This window comes from Limulus polyphemus, unplaced genomic scaffold, assembly GCF_000517525.1.
Source record: "Limulus polyphemus unplaced genomic scaffold, Limulus_polyphemus-2.1.2 Scaffold1837, whole genome shotgun sequence".
NCBI lineage: Eukaryota > Metazoa > Arthropoda > Merostomata > Xiphosura > Limulidae > Limulus > Limulus polyphemus.
Window position 1 is genome coordinate 196,858 of NW_013667447.1, and position 18,249 is coordinate 215,106.

Here is an 18,249-nt window from a genome sequence, read left to right on the forward strand (position 1 = left end):
TGTGTGTGTGTGTGTATATATATATATATATATATATATATATATATATATATAGTTTCTTTTGCTCCACAAATTAACTTTCTAGACACTTTAGTACACACTGTTCTTCCAAACATCGTACTAGAACAATGAACCCTTTAATGCTTTGATACCAATGTATTTCATCCTTTTCAGGCCATGAAAGACGCTGGATTGCCACAATTACTCTAAGTTGTCTCTAATTATTAAAGTCCTCGGGCAGTTCTTCGTAGGTCTTCCCATGTCAATATTTTGCTGAAGTATTTTTTCAGAGAACCCTGCTATTAACACCACAGAGGTAGAACAAATTCAAAGCTTCTAGCCACAAAGTCTACTGAGTTGGATACTTCTGAAACTGTGTGTCTTCCAAGCGAGTTTCTGGAAGGCTCATCATTTCTCACCACGCGGGCATGTTCATTTTTAAGGTGGTAAGTGTGTAGTTTCGGGGGTTCATACTATAGGGACTCTGCTTGAGAACGACCTCGTTGTGCTAAAGGTTGTATATCAGACGAACCCACCAAGCCTGACATGTGTGAAAAATGCCAAGTTTCCTTTGATGGACATCTCTACTATGTGGTTCTTTCCAAACAAAATGCGATAACGCGCTCGGAGCGAGCTTTACAAATCACACTCGGTGTGCACGCTGCACTGAAAGGCGGCTTGTTCGCAGGCTGGTTAGCAGACCAAACCGTTTTCAGTCCAGTCCAGCGACACAAATTGCAGGCTTCGGGCACCCCCGCGGTGACCGGGCTTTTATGACTGTGGTCCCGCCAGCCGTGTCGTACATATGTTCCGCAGCTTACAGAGAATAAATGGTTTACACACTAGACCTAGGCAAAGTCTTGCTATGAATGGCGGTGTGTATTGTCAACGCTTAGATGGCTTCTATAGCTAAATAGCTGAAAGGGGTCCAGAGGACACGCTTTTGGTGTCGTTTGACGTCCCCCCCTCCCTTAGTCCTCCCTTCTTAGTAGCTCTTGTCGAAAGCTAAAGAGAAGTTTTCAATGTGTTCCTTACCCTAGTTATGTAAACTCTGGCTATGTTATACCAGCAACAAGTAAGCAAAAAGCCTGTAACAGGCTGGATAGAAGAATGAACACCCATTGGTTCAGAAAGAGAGCCGTTAGAAGTATGGGCACATTTCTGATGTCAAATGTTCCATTATGTTTTGTCATGTATATATGATAGTGGTTGAAGGTATTCTTGTAGGCAAACAAAACTTTCCAAAGGAAAGAAAACCCAGTAGTTTTTTTCAGTCAGAATTTAGAGATGTAACGTCCTTTATATCATTTTTATAAATACATATTCACCAGGATTAATTCACAGCATACGGTACTTTCTTCTGAGTTCAGTAATAGATTCTTACTATTACATTTGAGTACGAACAAGAAATGATAATTTCGCTTTAGATCATGACATTGAGAACTCTATTGTTTCGGAGTGAATAGTTTTTGACATTATTTGCGGCTATGTCAATATGTATTTTTTTATAGAACGAAAAATATGTGTTCTCTCGGTTGAAACATCGCACTTAAAACTCTAGATCTGAGCAACCATTGTGATATATAACTTGCATTGAAACTCCAGATTTGAGTAACCATTGTGATATATAACTTACATTGAAACTCCAGATTTGAGTAACCATTATGATATATAACTTACAAAATCTTTGAGTATATAGAACTTCAGGTTACTTTTTTCCCACATTCCTTGCCTTTCTTATAAGTTTATTTAGGATTTTAACAGAAAGACTTATGAATTCCTCGATAAACAAAATATAAAAATCTCTTTATAACGCATGTTTTGTACTATTACATTTCACACCCATGTTTTTTTTTGTGTGTGTTTCTTTTTCGTTTATGTAACGTTTTCTAACCCTACCAATGTGGATGCACTAGGAATATCCTTTAATAATTGATAACTATAGCCGTTCTAATGGCTTGTTCTAATAGCAACGAACGGAGTAGCTACCTGACAGTAATCATGTCGGTTTATTGTTTTCTCGTTTCATTATCTAAAGAAGGTTATTTATCCTCCTGTTTTAGGTTCATTCTTAGGCCCCCTTCTAGGTCAAATCAAGGTCACTACCTGATGTCCCCCACCATTATTGTTCCTGTCGTCAGCAGGGGATGTCATCTGGTTACAACTACTACTGGCTACTGAAGATTCGGGATTTCCTCCAGTAAACGGTACCATGTACACATATGGTTTATTTTTGAAGAGTACTTGTCTCATGTGCAGCTATGTACAAAAGAAAAAAGGAATGAAAATACCATTAACTGTTGTCACGTGTAAAGGTCGCAAACTCAAGTTATAAATAATAAAGGAACGTGCCAGTTTAACTCGCATAAAATAGTCAAACAAGAAATAATTGATTTTGTTTTCATATGTCTTGCCACTTTAACTTTACTTGGCAAAAACTTGATAAACGTTCAGTAGGATTGTGATTTGTGAATGTGTGTGTGTGTTTTTATAATATCGGAGAAAATCTGAGCAACTAAAACCAAGTAATATTCGTTGTCTTTAAATAAGAGAAAATGTAGAACAGTTGATTACGTGGTGATTTAGCAAGACTTCATGCTGTGTTATCCAAATGATGAAATAATGCTATTTAATCTTTATAATAGAAACTTAAGAAAAGTACATTTAATTATCTATACCGATTACCAGGTTAATTTTTGGTTTCGCTCTAAGTAGGCAGCTTGCTCTGATCGGAAGTTAATATTAATTAAATGGTTCATTACAAAGTTTTTGTTTTTAATTTAATATCTAGAGATCTACATAAATCCTACAGATCTAAAAAAAACATAATAATCTTTTCAGATATTTTAACGAAACTTCACTGTACACAAACAACAAAGTCGTGTTAATTATGTTTAAAATACGTACAATACAAACGTAGAATAATATCTACACAAACAATTGAAATACAAACAACTTGAATATTTTAAACGTGAAACTGCTCATTCATTATTAGTTCATAAATATTACAGTAAACATATTATTTTAAATATCCACGCTATGAATTAAATAATTCGTATTTAGAAGCATTATCATATAAACATCTATATATCAACATGAATTATAATCGTCTTATGTAAATTGGTTGTTGCGTGAGCAATATATCTATAGCTACCAGAATGAACGCTGGAGCTGTATTTGAAGACTTCATGATCAAGCCTTAAGTAGTACAGCGTCACAAAGTTATACACTTTTTAAGCATATCTGATGGTTAGCAGGCTGCGTTCTACATGGCATGAAAGAGACAGTCGCCTTATTAAGTGACGGTATAGGCGAAAAAACAACAGTAACCCTAGTTACTCACCTTCACACAAGGATCTTTTATGTTATCACGTCACAACTTCAGTGGTGTATTTAGAAATATGATGCACGACATACCATAACATGACGGTATAACAGAACAACTTATTTACAACCTGAAGGGAATGTGGGGTATAAGAAGGTAAATGCGAACAGTGTCTGACATATGATTACGTTGACCATGAGCTTCTGTTTATAAATGATTTGTTTGCCCTAGAACTTTTAAAGACATTTCCTCTTATTGATCTCATATAATTTAAATAAAAAAACTTCAATATTTTAAATTAAGATCCACAATGTTTAAATGTTTTGCATCAAGATAAAATATTTTGGGCATTAAGTGTGTTATTGCAGTTGGTTTGACTAGGTTACACAGTTTTACTATCATTGGCCAGTAAGTTTCTGTTGAAAAGTTTTCGTCGAACTACGTTTTTTTTCAAACAGCAGCCAGGACAGTGATTGGTTGAGAAAAAAGAAATATTCAGTAGTCCCCCAGACAGTTTCTCGCGTATCAATATCCTTAGATTTTATTGTATAGCAAATCAATTTTAGGTTGAATACACATCGCTGAAGGACAAATAATTTGTTAAAACATTGTTCTCAGTTTCCTATTGTCTGTTCTTCTGGATATTTATAGTGCTACATCTAAATTTAAATAATAAAACCCACTCAAGACTCTGCACGAGAAGTTATTTCTCCAGGTGAAACTGTTGATAGATAAGCCTGGTTATAAGAAGCCATTTGTCAGTGTGTACGACTTGTTCTCAACACTGTAATCCATCAATGTGACAGTTTAGAATAGTATATGACGTTTAACGCCTGCGCTATTTAAGTCTAGGTGTCATGTAATAACTTGTTAACTGGAACTAAAAATCTAATCGTGTTCTTGATTAGTTGGAACAAGTTTCGTTTTTTCGTTGTAAATTTGGAAAACTGTCTCTTGTTCTGTAACTTTTGATTTGTCTTTTTTTTTTTGTACAAATGTTTCTTTTTCGTAATTTATTTTAATACACGTTTGAAGATTGTGTGTTTGATACTAGAAAATAGCAAATAGTGTGTGTTTGAAATCTCGTGTATTTATGTATGCTTTACGTCATTGCTGAAACTGTGTACAAAATCCACTAGGTGTGAGAGTATCGGCACAACTGACGTTATGTTTCAAGTGAACACATTATTTCATGTACAGGAATGATTAGCCGTTTGGGAAATACTTTGGAAAAAGACGAAATATTATGTTGAATAAAATAAACTCCCCCAATGACTCGCAAGCATGTCTAAGAGGCTTATAACGCTAAAAATTGGATTTCGATACCCGCGGTGGGCACAGCACCGTTAGCTCATTGTGTAATTTGCCCTTTACAACAAACAAACAAATTTACATCTTAAAAGCATCCCAACTTATCCTTTTTACTATTCAAGAAAGAGCATGATACGAGGAGCTCATCGGACTTAATTTAGAAAGGAAACTAAATTTTCAATTCTCAATTTAATTTGTTTTTCATCATTAAAACTTGTTTGGCTGAAGAATCGTAAAATACCTGCCAAAATATCCTCTATGAAACATTTTGCCATTTCTGTTTGTGCGTAGATCATTAAACACTTCCACATAATTAAAGTTGACCGTATAGTGAGAATTAGACCCCCCAATTCCCAATTTTATACTCTTTTGCTGGTTGGTTTCAGACTCAGCTTGGGAAATATTATTATCTTTTGATGGTCGAATGTGCGTATTACATTATACTTTGTTTGTTAGTTGGGTTTCTGCGCTATTCGTCCATAATTTAGAAGTGGTAGACCTGAGGAAAGGCAGCTAGTTAACAACACCTACTGCCAACTCTTGGAGTAATCTTTGTCAACGAAAAGTGAGATTGATCGTCACATTTTAACGCTGAAATGACGGGATTCGAACCCGCGACCCACAGATTGCGAGTCGAGCACAATAACCACCAGGCCATCATTCTACACGGCTAACGGTAAATAATGAGACTCGACTACAATCGAAAGTACTGTGTGGTTTGGTTGGTGCTAAGAGTGGGTCTTTTTCAACACTGAATAATAATAAAAATGATCTAAAGGATGGTGAACTGTGTAAGGAGTTTCTTTGGAAAGAGATAGATATTCTAATTGACTCAAGATAATCGGGAAGAGAACGCGAATTGTTTTGTTGGGAGAGAAGCCGTGCGAGAGATGGCATCACATGAATCTGAAGCATTGAAGTTATATTATTCGTTAGCCATATAAAAATGCGAAACAAAACTGCTAGAATTATAATCAGATTGAGGGAACGGTTAAACTTTTCTTTATCACAAAATAGAGGTTATTAAAGATTATGCATTCGATTATTTAGTAAGAGTTTGGCCAGAAGTTCAAGTTATTTTATAATTAAATGTTTATAATATTGTAGAAAAATCTCGTCACTAAAGCCGCTTTGTTAGCTTGAATAGAGGGGGGTGGATAAAACAACGAATATTTAGGTAATGTTCGTGTTTGTATCAAACTACAGACTTTATCAAAGAAAACTTATTATATAATGTTGAACTCGCTATTCCTTCCTGTGTTTCCAAGACTAAATAAGACATAACTGAGATTCAGTTCAATAAAAATAAAGAAGGATATGTAATAATATGTGAACCTTACTGCATCTGACATTTCCAGTGCCGACGAGGCCTGTCGTACAATACTAGGGCTCATTAGGCCGACTGGTATACGACTAAAAGAGTTGTGTCTAGGTGCTGTTTATGTGATCAGATGCATAAACAACAACTTTTATGATGTGAACTAGATTAAGTAAGTGAAATGTAATCATTATCAAATTTATTTAAGTCAAACACATCAGAATTTGGATAAGGATTAATACTACATTATTTTATTATTATTTTTACGGTGATTATTTACTTGTGGTTCTTATTAATTAAACGTAAGTTACCTTTTGTCAACAATCAGGAGAACTGGCGTACCAGCAAGCTAGTCTTCTAATATAAAATATATATCGGAACTGATGTTGCTTGTTTCGTTAGTCAGGCTTCAAATACAGATATGTAAATTAACAACTAAAGAAAATCAGGTAGGCTAACAGACACCCAACTTCTGCTGTTCCACACCGCTGAAGCACTAGTATATGGTGACAGGAAATCAGTTTATTTGACTTTAGAGGGGAACCTGAAGCTTAATTGGCTGACCTCATGCCATAAGCTGTTAAAGTCATTCTCACAGATCGGAGATCTCATCTCTGATCTCACGGGCTCGTACTTTGTCGACTAAACAAGCGATGACAGCTTACCGAACGTCTTATCAGCCGATCTATAGCTTATCTCTGTCACACGTGGTCTTTCCTCTCGGAACCCGCTAACGACAGACTCTGGGCTCGTATCAGTTTCCTTCGTTGTCTCGCATTTCCGAGTCGTTGAGGCCAGTCCTCCTGCTTTGCATAACCTTTATTGTGTAACGGTCCACGTATTTGCTTTTATTAATAAAGAAAGTTCACTACTTGAAAGTCAGTCTCGTGTTAAACTAGATTCCTTGCACATTGATATTCAGCAGGCTACCACAGATAAAAACTTGCAGGATGTACGAACTACGAACTGTAAAGCCCCGTTCTTGCACAAGCGCCAGTGACCACTACAAACAGCGAGACTCAGTTAAGCGATCATAGGTTTCATATGTCAGGCAAACTTTCCGAGTTCTAGGTTTTCAAGTGCGCTCTAAATAACCTGTAAGGATGACATAAGGAATCGTGTTAAATATCGTTATCACGTGGCTTGCTAGGGGTTCACGAATAACACTTAGAATATAAAGGAGGGATGTTAATTAATGTTACGAAGTCATGTGAAATAAATCAGCACACAGCGTAATATAAAAGAAGTTACCAGGGGCATAATTATTACGTACTGCCTTCTAATCGTAGAATAATTCGTATTTCTTATGGTAGGACAAGAGAACTTAGAAGTTATATTAGTCAAACATGTTTAGAATTATAAAAAAGTATACTAACAACGCACTCCCTGCTGTACTGTCACTGTGTCCAATGTTAAGAGTTTTATAGATTCTAGATAACAGAAAGCTCGAAGAAACAAAAAAAACTGGGAAATAATTAAGTAACAGGGGAAATGATGCGAGACTGGACCGGAGTTTGGACTTTATTTATAATCATCAGTATACTACTTGTATTCCTTTCGACCTAAAGATTTCTTTACGAATACACAAACTGATAAGTTGGTTAGCTTGAATTTTAATTAACGCTGCAAGTGAAATATTTTAATTGATTTGATGAAAAGTTGTTCACATAAATATTTTTATTGAGTAATCTAGTAAAATATAATAGTTACTTTATTTTAAGTCTCCCCCACTCCAGCGGCTCAGCGGTAAGTCTCCCGACTTATAACGCTAAAACCGAGGCTCGATACTCGTGGTTGGCACAGCACAGATAGCCAGCTGTGTCGCTTTGAGCTTAAAACTATAAACGAACGAAAAAATTTATTTTAATCCCGCATATAAAAATAAAAACAAACTGATGATACTGTCATCTGATTTTGTATCTTGAAAACACCAGTCCTGTGTTGCGAATATATGCACCACATGGAAAGTACTATTTCGCGTGGTTTTTACGTTTCATGTTTATGAATCGGAGATACATCACCGGCTCTGTTTCCTGTTGTCGATGTATACACAACGTTGCTCCACGACTACCATTGTTGCTCCACGACAAACACAAAATTCAGATTCGGGGGAATTTACATGGGTGATTCTTGGCGTTATTTTTGCTAAACGAGATGGTTAAACCTAGCTATATAAAGTAAGCATATATTACATTTTATGTTGCTACTAGAAAAATAAATTAATAACTGTTTTGTCTCTGAATTTTCGGAGCCTCAAAACTTTGTTTGTTTGTTTTGTAATTAAGCACAAAGCTATACAATGGACTATCTGTGCTCTGCCTACCACGGGTATCGAAACCTGGTTTCTAGCGTTGTAAGTCCACAGACATACCGGCTTATTTAACTTTATTAACGTGTAATGTGAAATTAAGTCACACTTCTTAATTACACTATGGTCCGTAAAATCAACCACATAATTTCGTACAACCACCCGATCTTATCGAGAAAACGTTGTTTAATAGACGATTTAATGTTCAAATTTAACTTATCAAAAATATATTACACTTACTGGGCACGTGTATATGATTGATCTTGGTTCTTTTTTGTCATATAAAATCAGCCACTAATCGTTTATCCATGTGTTTACTAGCCCCCTCCCCCCCCCCCCCCCAGTGGCACAACGATATGTCTGTGGACTTACAACGCTAGAAACCCGGTTTCGATATCCTTGGTGGGCAGATCACAGATAGCCCATTGTGTAGCTTTGAGCTTAACTTCAAACAAACAAACAAATCGTGTGTTTATAAACTTCAGCCTACAATCTACTCTCTAGATGATAATAACAGTAAAAATTATTTCAGTGAAAGTTTCGACACTGCAGTTTCATTAGGATGAATAGTACAAGTTCTTGTAGTTCTAGCCCTGATGAAGCCGCAATGGCGAAACGTTGGCTGAAATGAAAATTGTTTTTGTTATTATCTAGAGAGTAAAGGCAGTTTTTTTTAATATCTAACCTTATTGCCGAAATGTCTAAATCCCTCTAGCATGCACTACAAATTCTAAAAAAAAAAAAAAATATTGAGACTACATTATTTATATGGTGTATGCTTAAGTTTTAGAACAATAAGGTTTCAGTTCCGTTTCTATGACACTGGAGTATTGTTAACTCAAAAAACAGTGATAGTTTCCCGTTGAATTCAACAGTAGTTATTTCTTCACGGATTCTTTTGAACATAATGTTACATATCCATTGGTGACTTCTGAACCAAAATATTTATAATTTATTAATAAATAACATGCAACTTACACGTTTTTTTTCTTTCTGTGTGTGCCATTCTATTTGACTGGAATCAAAATAACACATTGAATGTTAGCCACTTCTAATGTGTGACGATAGTTAAATTGTGCGTGCTATTCATAAGTTATTCAAGATTATTCGTTTTATAAAAAAAAACAACTCTTATTTTAATGTTTGAATATTTAATAATTTCAACCCTTGTTGTCAACGAGATGCCTTAGCTTTACTTAAATACAGGTGTTTCATCTTAAGTTCAGGTTCTGGTCGCCTGATCATTTTAAAACTGGCCAAGGCGGTAATTTCTAGAGAATCGGAATGTTTTTTTCAGCATACTCCAGTAAGGCAGAATATTTTAATGTACATAAGAGGATACTCAGTGATGTCAATACGTTCCACCTGGCACCTAAACCACACACGTGTTCTCTAAACCCAACACCCTTAGGGAAAACATAAGGAGTTAAGTTCAATTTATTACATTGCAGCACGCAAATAAGTGAAAAGTTGCGTTTATAATGCCATCTATCGGTTTAATAATAGTCTGCACGAATATAAACATAGAAAAATATCCCGAAAATAATGTTTAAAGGTTTATATTAATATTTATGTGAAATTAATACAACTAGTAACAGAGAAAAAAAGAATATAAAAAAAAATGAGTTCCCATATTAAAAAAAAAATCCAAAACGTAAGTTGCATTTTCAGTTTAACTACATATTAATTTTGGTTACCGTATCATTTTGAGTTATTATCATTACTATTGTAATTCTATCAAGGTTTAACGATAGTATATGACAAAACATTTAAATTAAATCACTCCTTTATTAAGTATCCTTCTCTCATATATTCTTACTTATAAATATTAAAATGCATTGTTTCCTCAGTTGGGTATCTATGCTGTTAAAAGAGATTTTCGGCTGTATGCTGTTAACATCAACTGAATAGCAGAATATTTTCAATAATAGAAGCTGTATGTGTCAGTGATATCAAAGTACGTTGAAAAGGTATATAGGGTAATTATATAACAAATTAATAATTACGAGGAATCTCGTAAGTCTAGTTGGTTTCGTATTTCTAATGGGCACGTAATCGTACGTCTATTGGTTTAACCTAAAGGTTACTGATGTATAAACTTATTAAAATTTTAGTATTGCTATTAACCTATATTATAGTACGATACGAAATCTTGAGTGATCTTCCAAATTTTTTTAGTGCTAAGAGTACTCGTACTTTATTTGTTTTATTTACGCTTTTTTTAAGGTCATTCATATACGTTTAGGCAACCGTAAATGTTTCATTTCAGTTGTATTTTGATATGCATATTGCATTATTCATAGTAGATACTATAGTGAAAATTAATAAAAACCTTGCAAAGAAACAACTGCAAAGCAAGTCCTACAGCCTATCCCTAACCTTAGCAGATACTCTTGACGTTATTTTCTTCTTAAGGAAACTGTCAAGGATTAAAAAAAGATAATGTACGTGACGATGTATAAATCACGATAATGACTTTGCTAAGAAATTAAGATACGCATGCATATATTTACTACAGCCAGTCTCCTTGGTGTACGCCCATGTGTCAAACCCACCTTTTACCTCCTCCAGAGAGATAGATAGGCTTCATGTTAGCAAGAGAGGAGAAAGAAAGAAAACCCTTAGTGCATTGCGTGACATGTGGACGTCTTACCATATCACTCCAGTCTTTATCCAACATTGGGTTTAGCATTAAGGGACATGCCAATTTTGTTGGGTTTAGCATTAAGGGACACTCTTTTATATCAGCTTCGAAAACTAATATAGAAATGAATAGGAGGCATGAAATACACAAGAAATGTACACTTATCGGTAATAAAAAATGTTCTAAATATCTTTCATCTTGATTATGAATGTTTTAAGTACTTATAGCTGAATTTTGTTTTTGTATTCGCGTTGTTAAACTTTTTTTTCACGTTATCACGAGCTTTAAGTGTCGACTTAATATTACATAAATGTGTTTGATTTTGTCTTATTATCTCTCAATTTTTCAGCCACCCCTCCCCGGTTGCTTAACAGTAAGTCTGAGGGCTTATAACACAAAAAATCGGGTTTAGATACCCACGGTGGGCACAGGACAGCTAGCCCATTGTGTAACTTTGTGTTTAATAATAAAACAAACAAGGAATTTTTGGACATTCGTAGCAGAGTTACTTTCAAAACACTTTACACTCTCTTAGTCTGTTATACTTCAGAATAACACATGTAAATACCGTGCAGAGATTATACCTCATAATAATACTATATTTTAATGTGTTTTTAATCTATAACTGGTTTGACAGTATACGTTTTATATAATAATAATACACATGAATCAGCTCTGACAATAATTCCGCATTTTATAGCATAGTATGTTTAGATTATATATGAATACACATGAATCAGCTCTGACAATAATTCCGCATTTTATAGCATAGATTATATATGACAGTTACGTCGATTTTATTTCTAACACACATTTTCTTATGATAATGTGTCAGTGGCATGTGCTAGTAAAACTATATTTTTCTGCTGTGTTATTTCTAATCAGATCTGACAATAACACAGGGTTTTGTACTGTTATATCTGATCAGATCTGACAATAAATATCGCATTTTCTATATATTTACATCTAAAGCAGATATCAAAATAACACCATGACCATTTTTTCTGTGTTATAAGAGCCGCATTTTATATAAACACCAACAGATTTGGAACTAAAGTGCAGATTAAACTGTAAAACGGAATTGAAGAATTTTTTTTTTCTCCCAGAAACGCATTTTTGTAAATATCCAGTTTTAAGGTGGTTTTAGCTTTCGAACTGTACAGTAAATTTTACAGCATCAGTGTTGTATTACACTTTGAAATGTACTTTCTTTTTTCTTTTTTCCTGTGAGTGATTTTCTACGTTTTTCAAAATCATGAAACATGCAAAACAATTCAGCGATGGATAAGTTATTACAATTTTATAATAATTTTTCTATACTATTCTGTGCTATACACCTAGCTATCATATTGGTTTGTCTTCACTATGGGAATAATTATTGTTTTCAAATAATAGTGCTTAAAATAAATGCTTTGATTCTTCTGTTTGAACTTGACAATAATTAATAAAGATTCCTTGTTTTGTTTTTTTTTCCTTCTCTCGCTAGGAACATACACGGTTGGGAGGATCGCCTCTTGCCATGTTGGCAGCACAGTGTAACAAGCTCGCCAGCAAGACTCCGCCACCGCTCGCCGACGCCGCAGTTGGAAAGGGTTTCCATCCTTGGAAGAAAGGTCCACAGACAACTGGTAGTCCAGCCGCCGGTCTGACGCTGGGTTCCCAGCGAGTTTCCACTATCGCCAATAGCAACTCTCCAGCCCTCAATTACCAGAGGCCCGTAGTGACGTCATCTTGTAGCACCGCCTCATACGGCGGGGACAGCCTGTTTTACCCAGGAAATTGCATGACATCATCACAGGGAGATCCTGGCCAGACCACCCTTCTTAGCAAAGTCCACGGAGATTCTGCACATTTAGGCACAATGTATTCTCGAATTGGGATGGGCGCTCATCCTTATGAAAGCTGGCCATTTAACATGAACGTGGCTGGGGCCGCTCATGGTGGTATCAAACCCGAGGTGTCATCGGTCAACTCCACGACCTGGTGGGACATGCATGCAGCTTCGGCAGGAGCTGGCTCGTGGTTCGAGATGTCTGGTGCCTCTCCGGCTCTTCACGGGCAGATTCCCGCTAATTATGCTGGGGGAGACTACACTTTCGCACCGACCTTGGCAGCAGCTTCAAGTCCGGCTCACCTATTAACGCCCGGACAGCACCTTCTTCAAGACACTTACAAGTCTATGCTACCCACGGCTCAAGGAATGGGTTCCTCTATGACTTCACCATTTGGCCTGTCTCAGCCCACTCTCCCTCAAGTACCGTCCCCTCGATCCCAACGACGTTACACTGGGCGCGCCACGTGCGACTGTCCCAACTGTCAAGAAGCGGAGCGACTGGGCCCAGCAGGAGCCCACTTAAGAAAGAAAAACATCCACAGCTGCCATATTCCGGGATGCGGAAAAGTTTATGGGAAGACATCCCATCTAAAAGCTCATCTTCGTTGGCACACCGGTGAAAGGCCTTTCGTGTGTAACTGGCTGTTCTGCGGAAAGCGTTTCACGAGATCAGACGAGCTCCAGCGCCATCTCAGGACCCACACTGGGGAGAAACGGTTCGCTTGTCCTATTTGTAATAAGCGTTTCATGCGGTCTGACCATTTGAGCAAGCACGTTAAGACCCACAACGGACACACCACAGAGAAAAAAGGTAGCAGCAGTGAGAACTGTAGTGATTCAGAAAACAGTCAGAGTGAGCCCCCTAGTGTGAACTCTCCTGCTTCTATAAACACTCCACCATTGCCCCCACAGACAGCGGCCATGACCACTAATCGTAGTTCCTTAGTGGACACCAAGTAGTGGACACTGTGATCAAGTGACCATGAAATTAATAAGAAGATCTGTCTTGGGTGGACATCGTTTTACAGAGTGGCATGAGAAAGTAGTATCGTTCAGCTGTGCTCGTCAAGTTGTGGCCAAACTAATTTTGTTCAAGAATTCAGTTGATGTAAATCAAATGTTACAACTTATGTTACATATAATCTAGTTATTTCTAGGTGTTTTCTTGAAGCTGTTCTTGTACATAATATTGTATGTATGCACACAAATACATAATAGAAATATATCTGTATATAGCAGCCATGCTCCAATGATGTTTTTGTCTTTAGTACGTGAGCGACTCCACCAGACAACCAGCCACAGAAAGTATGCTTATCTTGTAGATAAACGTTACAATGTGTGCATGACTTGTGTGGTGCGATTATCTTCAAAAACAGCGTAAGGTCGGCTTATCCTCATTACAGTGTAGTATTGGGGAACAACACGCAAGACTTGAGCAGAAACCAGGACCATGAGTGTTTCCACTTTGCTGTTGTCCTCAATGATTGTAGTATCCAATCTAATATTCTAAAGTAGTATATTTTGTTTTTTCTGTGTCGTTTTAATGAGTGCATTTTTAGCTTTAAAAATACACAACACGCTGAATATCACGTTTTCACAATAAGAAACAAGTGAAAGTAAGAATAAGTCTTTTTATAGGAGAAATGAGGAAGAAATGTACGTGATTTTGGTTCTATTCGAAGTTACTATTTCTATTCATTCCCTAAACTTAAGTATCTGAAAATGCCTGCTTTGTTAAACACGTCACTGAGGAAAATGAATGTGTTGGCTTTTACAGATGGTGCACATATGTTTAGATATCACCGAGATCTTAACGACGATACGTTAGTTAAGAGATACGTAACTTCTGGGTTTCTTGTTAGGTTTTTTTACGTTTTTCAACTATCTTATTGACAGGGTTTGTAATGATATTATGCCAAAATAGTCAAGTTTGTATACAAAATTCTCTAGGAAATATTTCTTGTACTAGGGTTTATTGATTTGTATAACGAATAATTAATGCAAAAATCTGTTGTTTTACGATTAATATTAAACTTTTATAATATTTGCTCTGATGTCGTTTAATTTAATTCAATATTTAATCAAAGCAGAAACTTGGACGCAGGTCATTTGATAAAGAGGTTAAAATAACGTAAGAATTTACATATATTTTGTTCTGTTTCTTAACTTGTTTAGAGGCTTAACAGAAAATAGAATTCATTTAAAAACAAAAATGTGTTTCTCGTGATGTGGTGATATTGCATTTCTTAAACATATTCAGAAGTTAAAGAAGGAAATATATATACAATCTACGCTTGAAGTGCTCTGTTGAATTACCTGGATTTCATATTAAGAAACAGACTTCACAGTAGCAGGTACAGTCTACAGATCAAGAAGAGTGTGAAACACTAACTGTACGGTAGTGCCATAATGTCAGCTCAGGCAGAATGTAAACTGTATCACGTACATGTTAAGCTATAACTACCAAGCGCCGTAGGGTAAATTTTATTACCTCATTAATTCTGACTATGTTTTTGTTTTGTTGTCGTTCAAGAAGGAGCTTTAAAATTTGAGAACTGTAATTCAACAGAAAATAATTATTTAAGTATATGTGCTAAACGAATTAATATGCAAGGGTGTACTATTGTTCAAGTCTGTGAATAAAAAGAAAATTGTCAACACACCTCCTGTGCTGCTGTTGCATCTTGTCACGTGGATACTTCTGTTGAGGGTTCGTAACGTTAGTAAATGTTTGCTACATGATTGTATAATTACAAACATTTATTTGGAAGGCATTTAAACTCTTGGTAAATAATTACTTGTGTAAATATGTTAATATAAATGATATTTTATTTGTAAAATTAACGTTACAGTTGTAATTGTTACATTTCAAAAACTCAAGAAAAAACAAAACGAAAAAACACTTCTTGGATGTAATGCCTACACAAAAAATTGTGTTTCTTACTGTCATTTGGTAGTGGGATTATACTGTCGCATTATACAAGTCTGTCAGCGTTTCAAATTAATATAAATATCTCAAAGGTTGTGTCGTCATTCACTGTTGATTGCTACACAACGTTAGCAGTGCAGAACTTGAAATATGTTATTAGTATAATACGTGAGAATAATTGACGTAAAATCCTTTAAAAAGAAATTTAAAAAAATATTCTTACTGTTAGTAAGGTAAGAATTAAGGGTCAAATTAAACCCAAAAAGCATCTTAATATCCAATCACCTAAATACGACTCGGCTTTCAGTAATAAAACAGTGTGTTCTCAGAATTGAAAATCTTTATTAAAACTTTATAATATCTTTTTAATTTTTCTAGCTAAGGATCTATTAGGTTCGGGCCTGCTGTAGCGTAGTAGTTAGCGAGCATGGCTGTCGATCCGAGGGTCCATGGTTCGCGTCTCGTTGCCAAACAAAACTCCATACCGTGAGGCAATGGATGCGTTATAGTAATGACGGTCAAATCCCACTATTCTATATATTAGAATAGCCCAAGAGTTAGTGGTGGATGGTGTTGACTAACTGCCTTCCCTCTAGTCTAGTGAATAGCCTTTCGCGATTATACGAAACAAACCAAAAATCATTAAGCTGAGGATCTTTACTTTGAAAATCTTTTTAAAACTAACTACACTGTTGTACATATTGAAATGAAACGGTCCAGTTCATTAATAAAAACAAATCTTTTTTTTTTTCTTTTACACAATAGACATTTCTTTATAAAAAGTTCTACAGTCTTACATCGTCTCTACGTGCTTCTCGTACACTTTTTATATCGTGTGATACCTTATTTTACATGTTTATTACAGAATATCGCATCTCTCACTTATGTTCATCCAATCTATATTTTGGATTCCAAAATTATTTTGAAAATATCCGTTTTTCCTATTATATCTTCCCACACCATCTTTAGCTTTGCTTAACAATTGATTTATTTTATTTACGGGTTTTTAAATAGGGTAAAATATTTACTGCTTTTTAAAATATATTAAAACTTAGCAAGAGATACAAGCTATATAACAAAATTAACCCTTATTTTTAAGAGTTTCAGATATTTTCATGAAATTACTGTTATCACGAGTCTGTTTCGAGAACGTCTTAACTGCTATATCAATGATATCTGAGTAACGTTTCAACAATAGTATTTTATAATCTAATTCTTGTTTAGCACACAATATTATAGATTTATACACACAAAATTCGGAAAGCTGATATTTTTTGAGGTTTTGTATGACATGATAAATTGTAGTCTCTTAATTTTGTTCAGTATTTATAATAATGCGTCTAAAAATGTAATTGAAAGTCCCTAAAGTATTTCTGTTATCGTTTTGATAACTTATTTAGATACACACACGAAACATAAACCTATATTTAATATTTCTGTTTGTTTAGCATTTATTATAACATTTTATTCGTGTGTAGTTTTAGAATTAATTTTATGAGCATTTTTTAAATGAATTAGGTAAAGAATCTCTAACATAATTGATTATCTTTTTTTAATATTTTTTCCCATTTCATTTTGTACTTACCAATCTCTCTTCTAGTTCTTATCCATGAAACTTTTTCACAATATGTCCATTCCATTTCTTCAGTTTATTTTGTTTTTAACAAATGTAGATTGTAGACTTGTTTTGTTGAACAATAATTATCAAAATTCGTCGCTCTTCCTTGTGTGACGAATGATCCACTTTTTCACCTTCGATGTTACAACTCACTTCGCTTCAGTTGAAGTAGCCAATTCTTCAACTTATTCCTTTGTCTTCCCGATATATTTTTGTTAATGTCACGATCAAAATTATTCTATGGACACTTATGTAAAATCATAGATAAACTTAAATAACAACGTGTTTGTTTCACACAACGAAAACTACTTGTATTTAGACTGTAGACCAGTCTCATATCAAATTTACATGTTACCACGCATCATGTATGAAATATAGAGGTTAAGAAAACAAAATATTTAATTTTTTGGATAAGTGCTAACTTATCAAACTATCTTGAAGGATTTTTTCTATAATGGAGATCACAAAATCTGTTTTCTTAGTAGAAACAAATGAAGGTATTCTTAACTTGTGGCTTTCAATTAAATGCTATGATCTTAGTCGTAATATAATAAGAACATAGTTTTTATTGCACTTAGTTCAATATCACATTTTGCATCTTTACTGTTTCATTATCAAATGTATCTTTAAAAGTTCACACGGTGAGGAGAGTTGAACGCCACAAAAATTAAAATAATCTATTTACATACTTAGTGGCACTCCCGATGCGGCACTCAGCGGTAAGTCTGAGGGCTTTTCACGCTAAAAATTGGGTTTCGATGCCCGCGGTGGTGGACAGAGCACAGATAACATATTGTGTAGTTTTGTGCTTAACAGCAAACAAACATATTTAGTAAAAAACAGCGATCTTATTTGCATTGCAGTAACTGATTAAAACTTTACGTTGCCCCCAAGTTACAATTATAACTGACTTTTCTCTCTCTCTCTCTGTCGTAGAAGCAATTGTCGTTTAGGACACTAAA

At 35.1% G+C, this 18,249-nt stretch overlaps 1 protein-coding gene across 1 annotated transcript in view; it reads left to right on the plus strand.

The window, feature by feature from the left end:
- LOC106465104 (transcription factor Sp9-like) overlaps positions 1-15,366 on the plus strand; it is a 45,106-nt gene extending 29,740 nt beyond the window's left edge. Inside the window, exon 2 of the mRNA XM_013925301.2 lies at positions 12,393-15,366. Within this exon, the coding sequence (XP_013780755.2) occupies positions 12,393-13,700 (1,308 nt within the window). The 3' untranslated portion in view covers positions 13,701-15,366. The remainder of the gene's footprint in view (positions 1-12,392) is intronic.
- Positions 15,367-18,249: the final 2,883 nt, after the last annotated feature.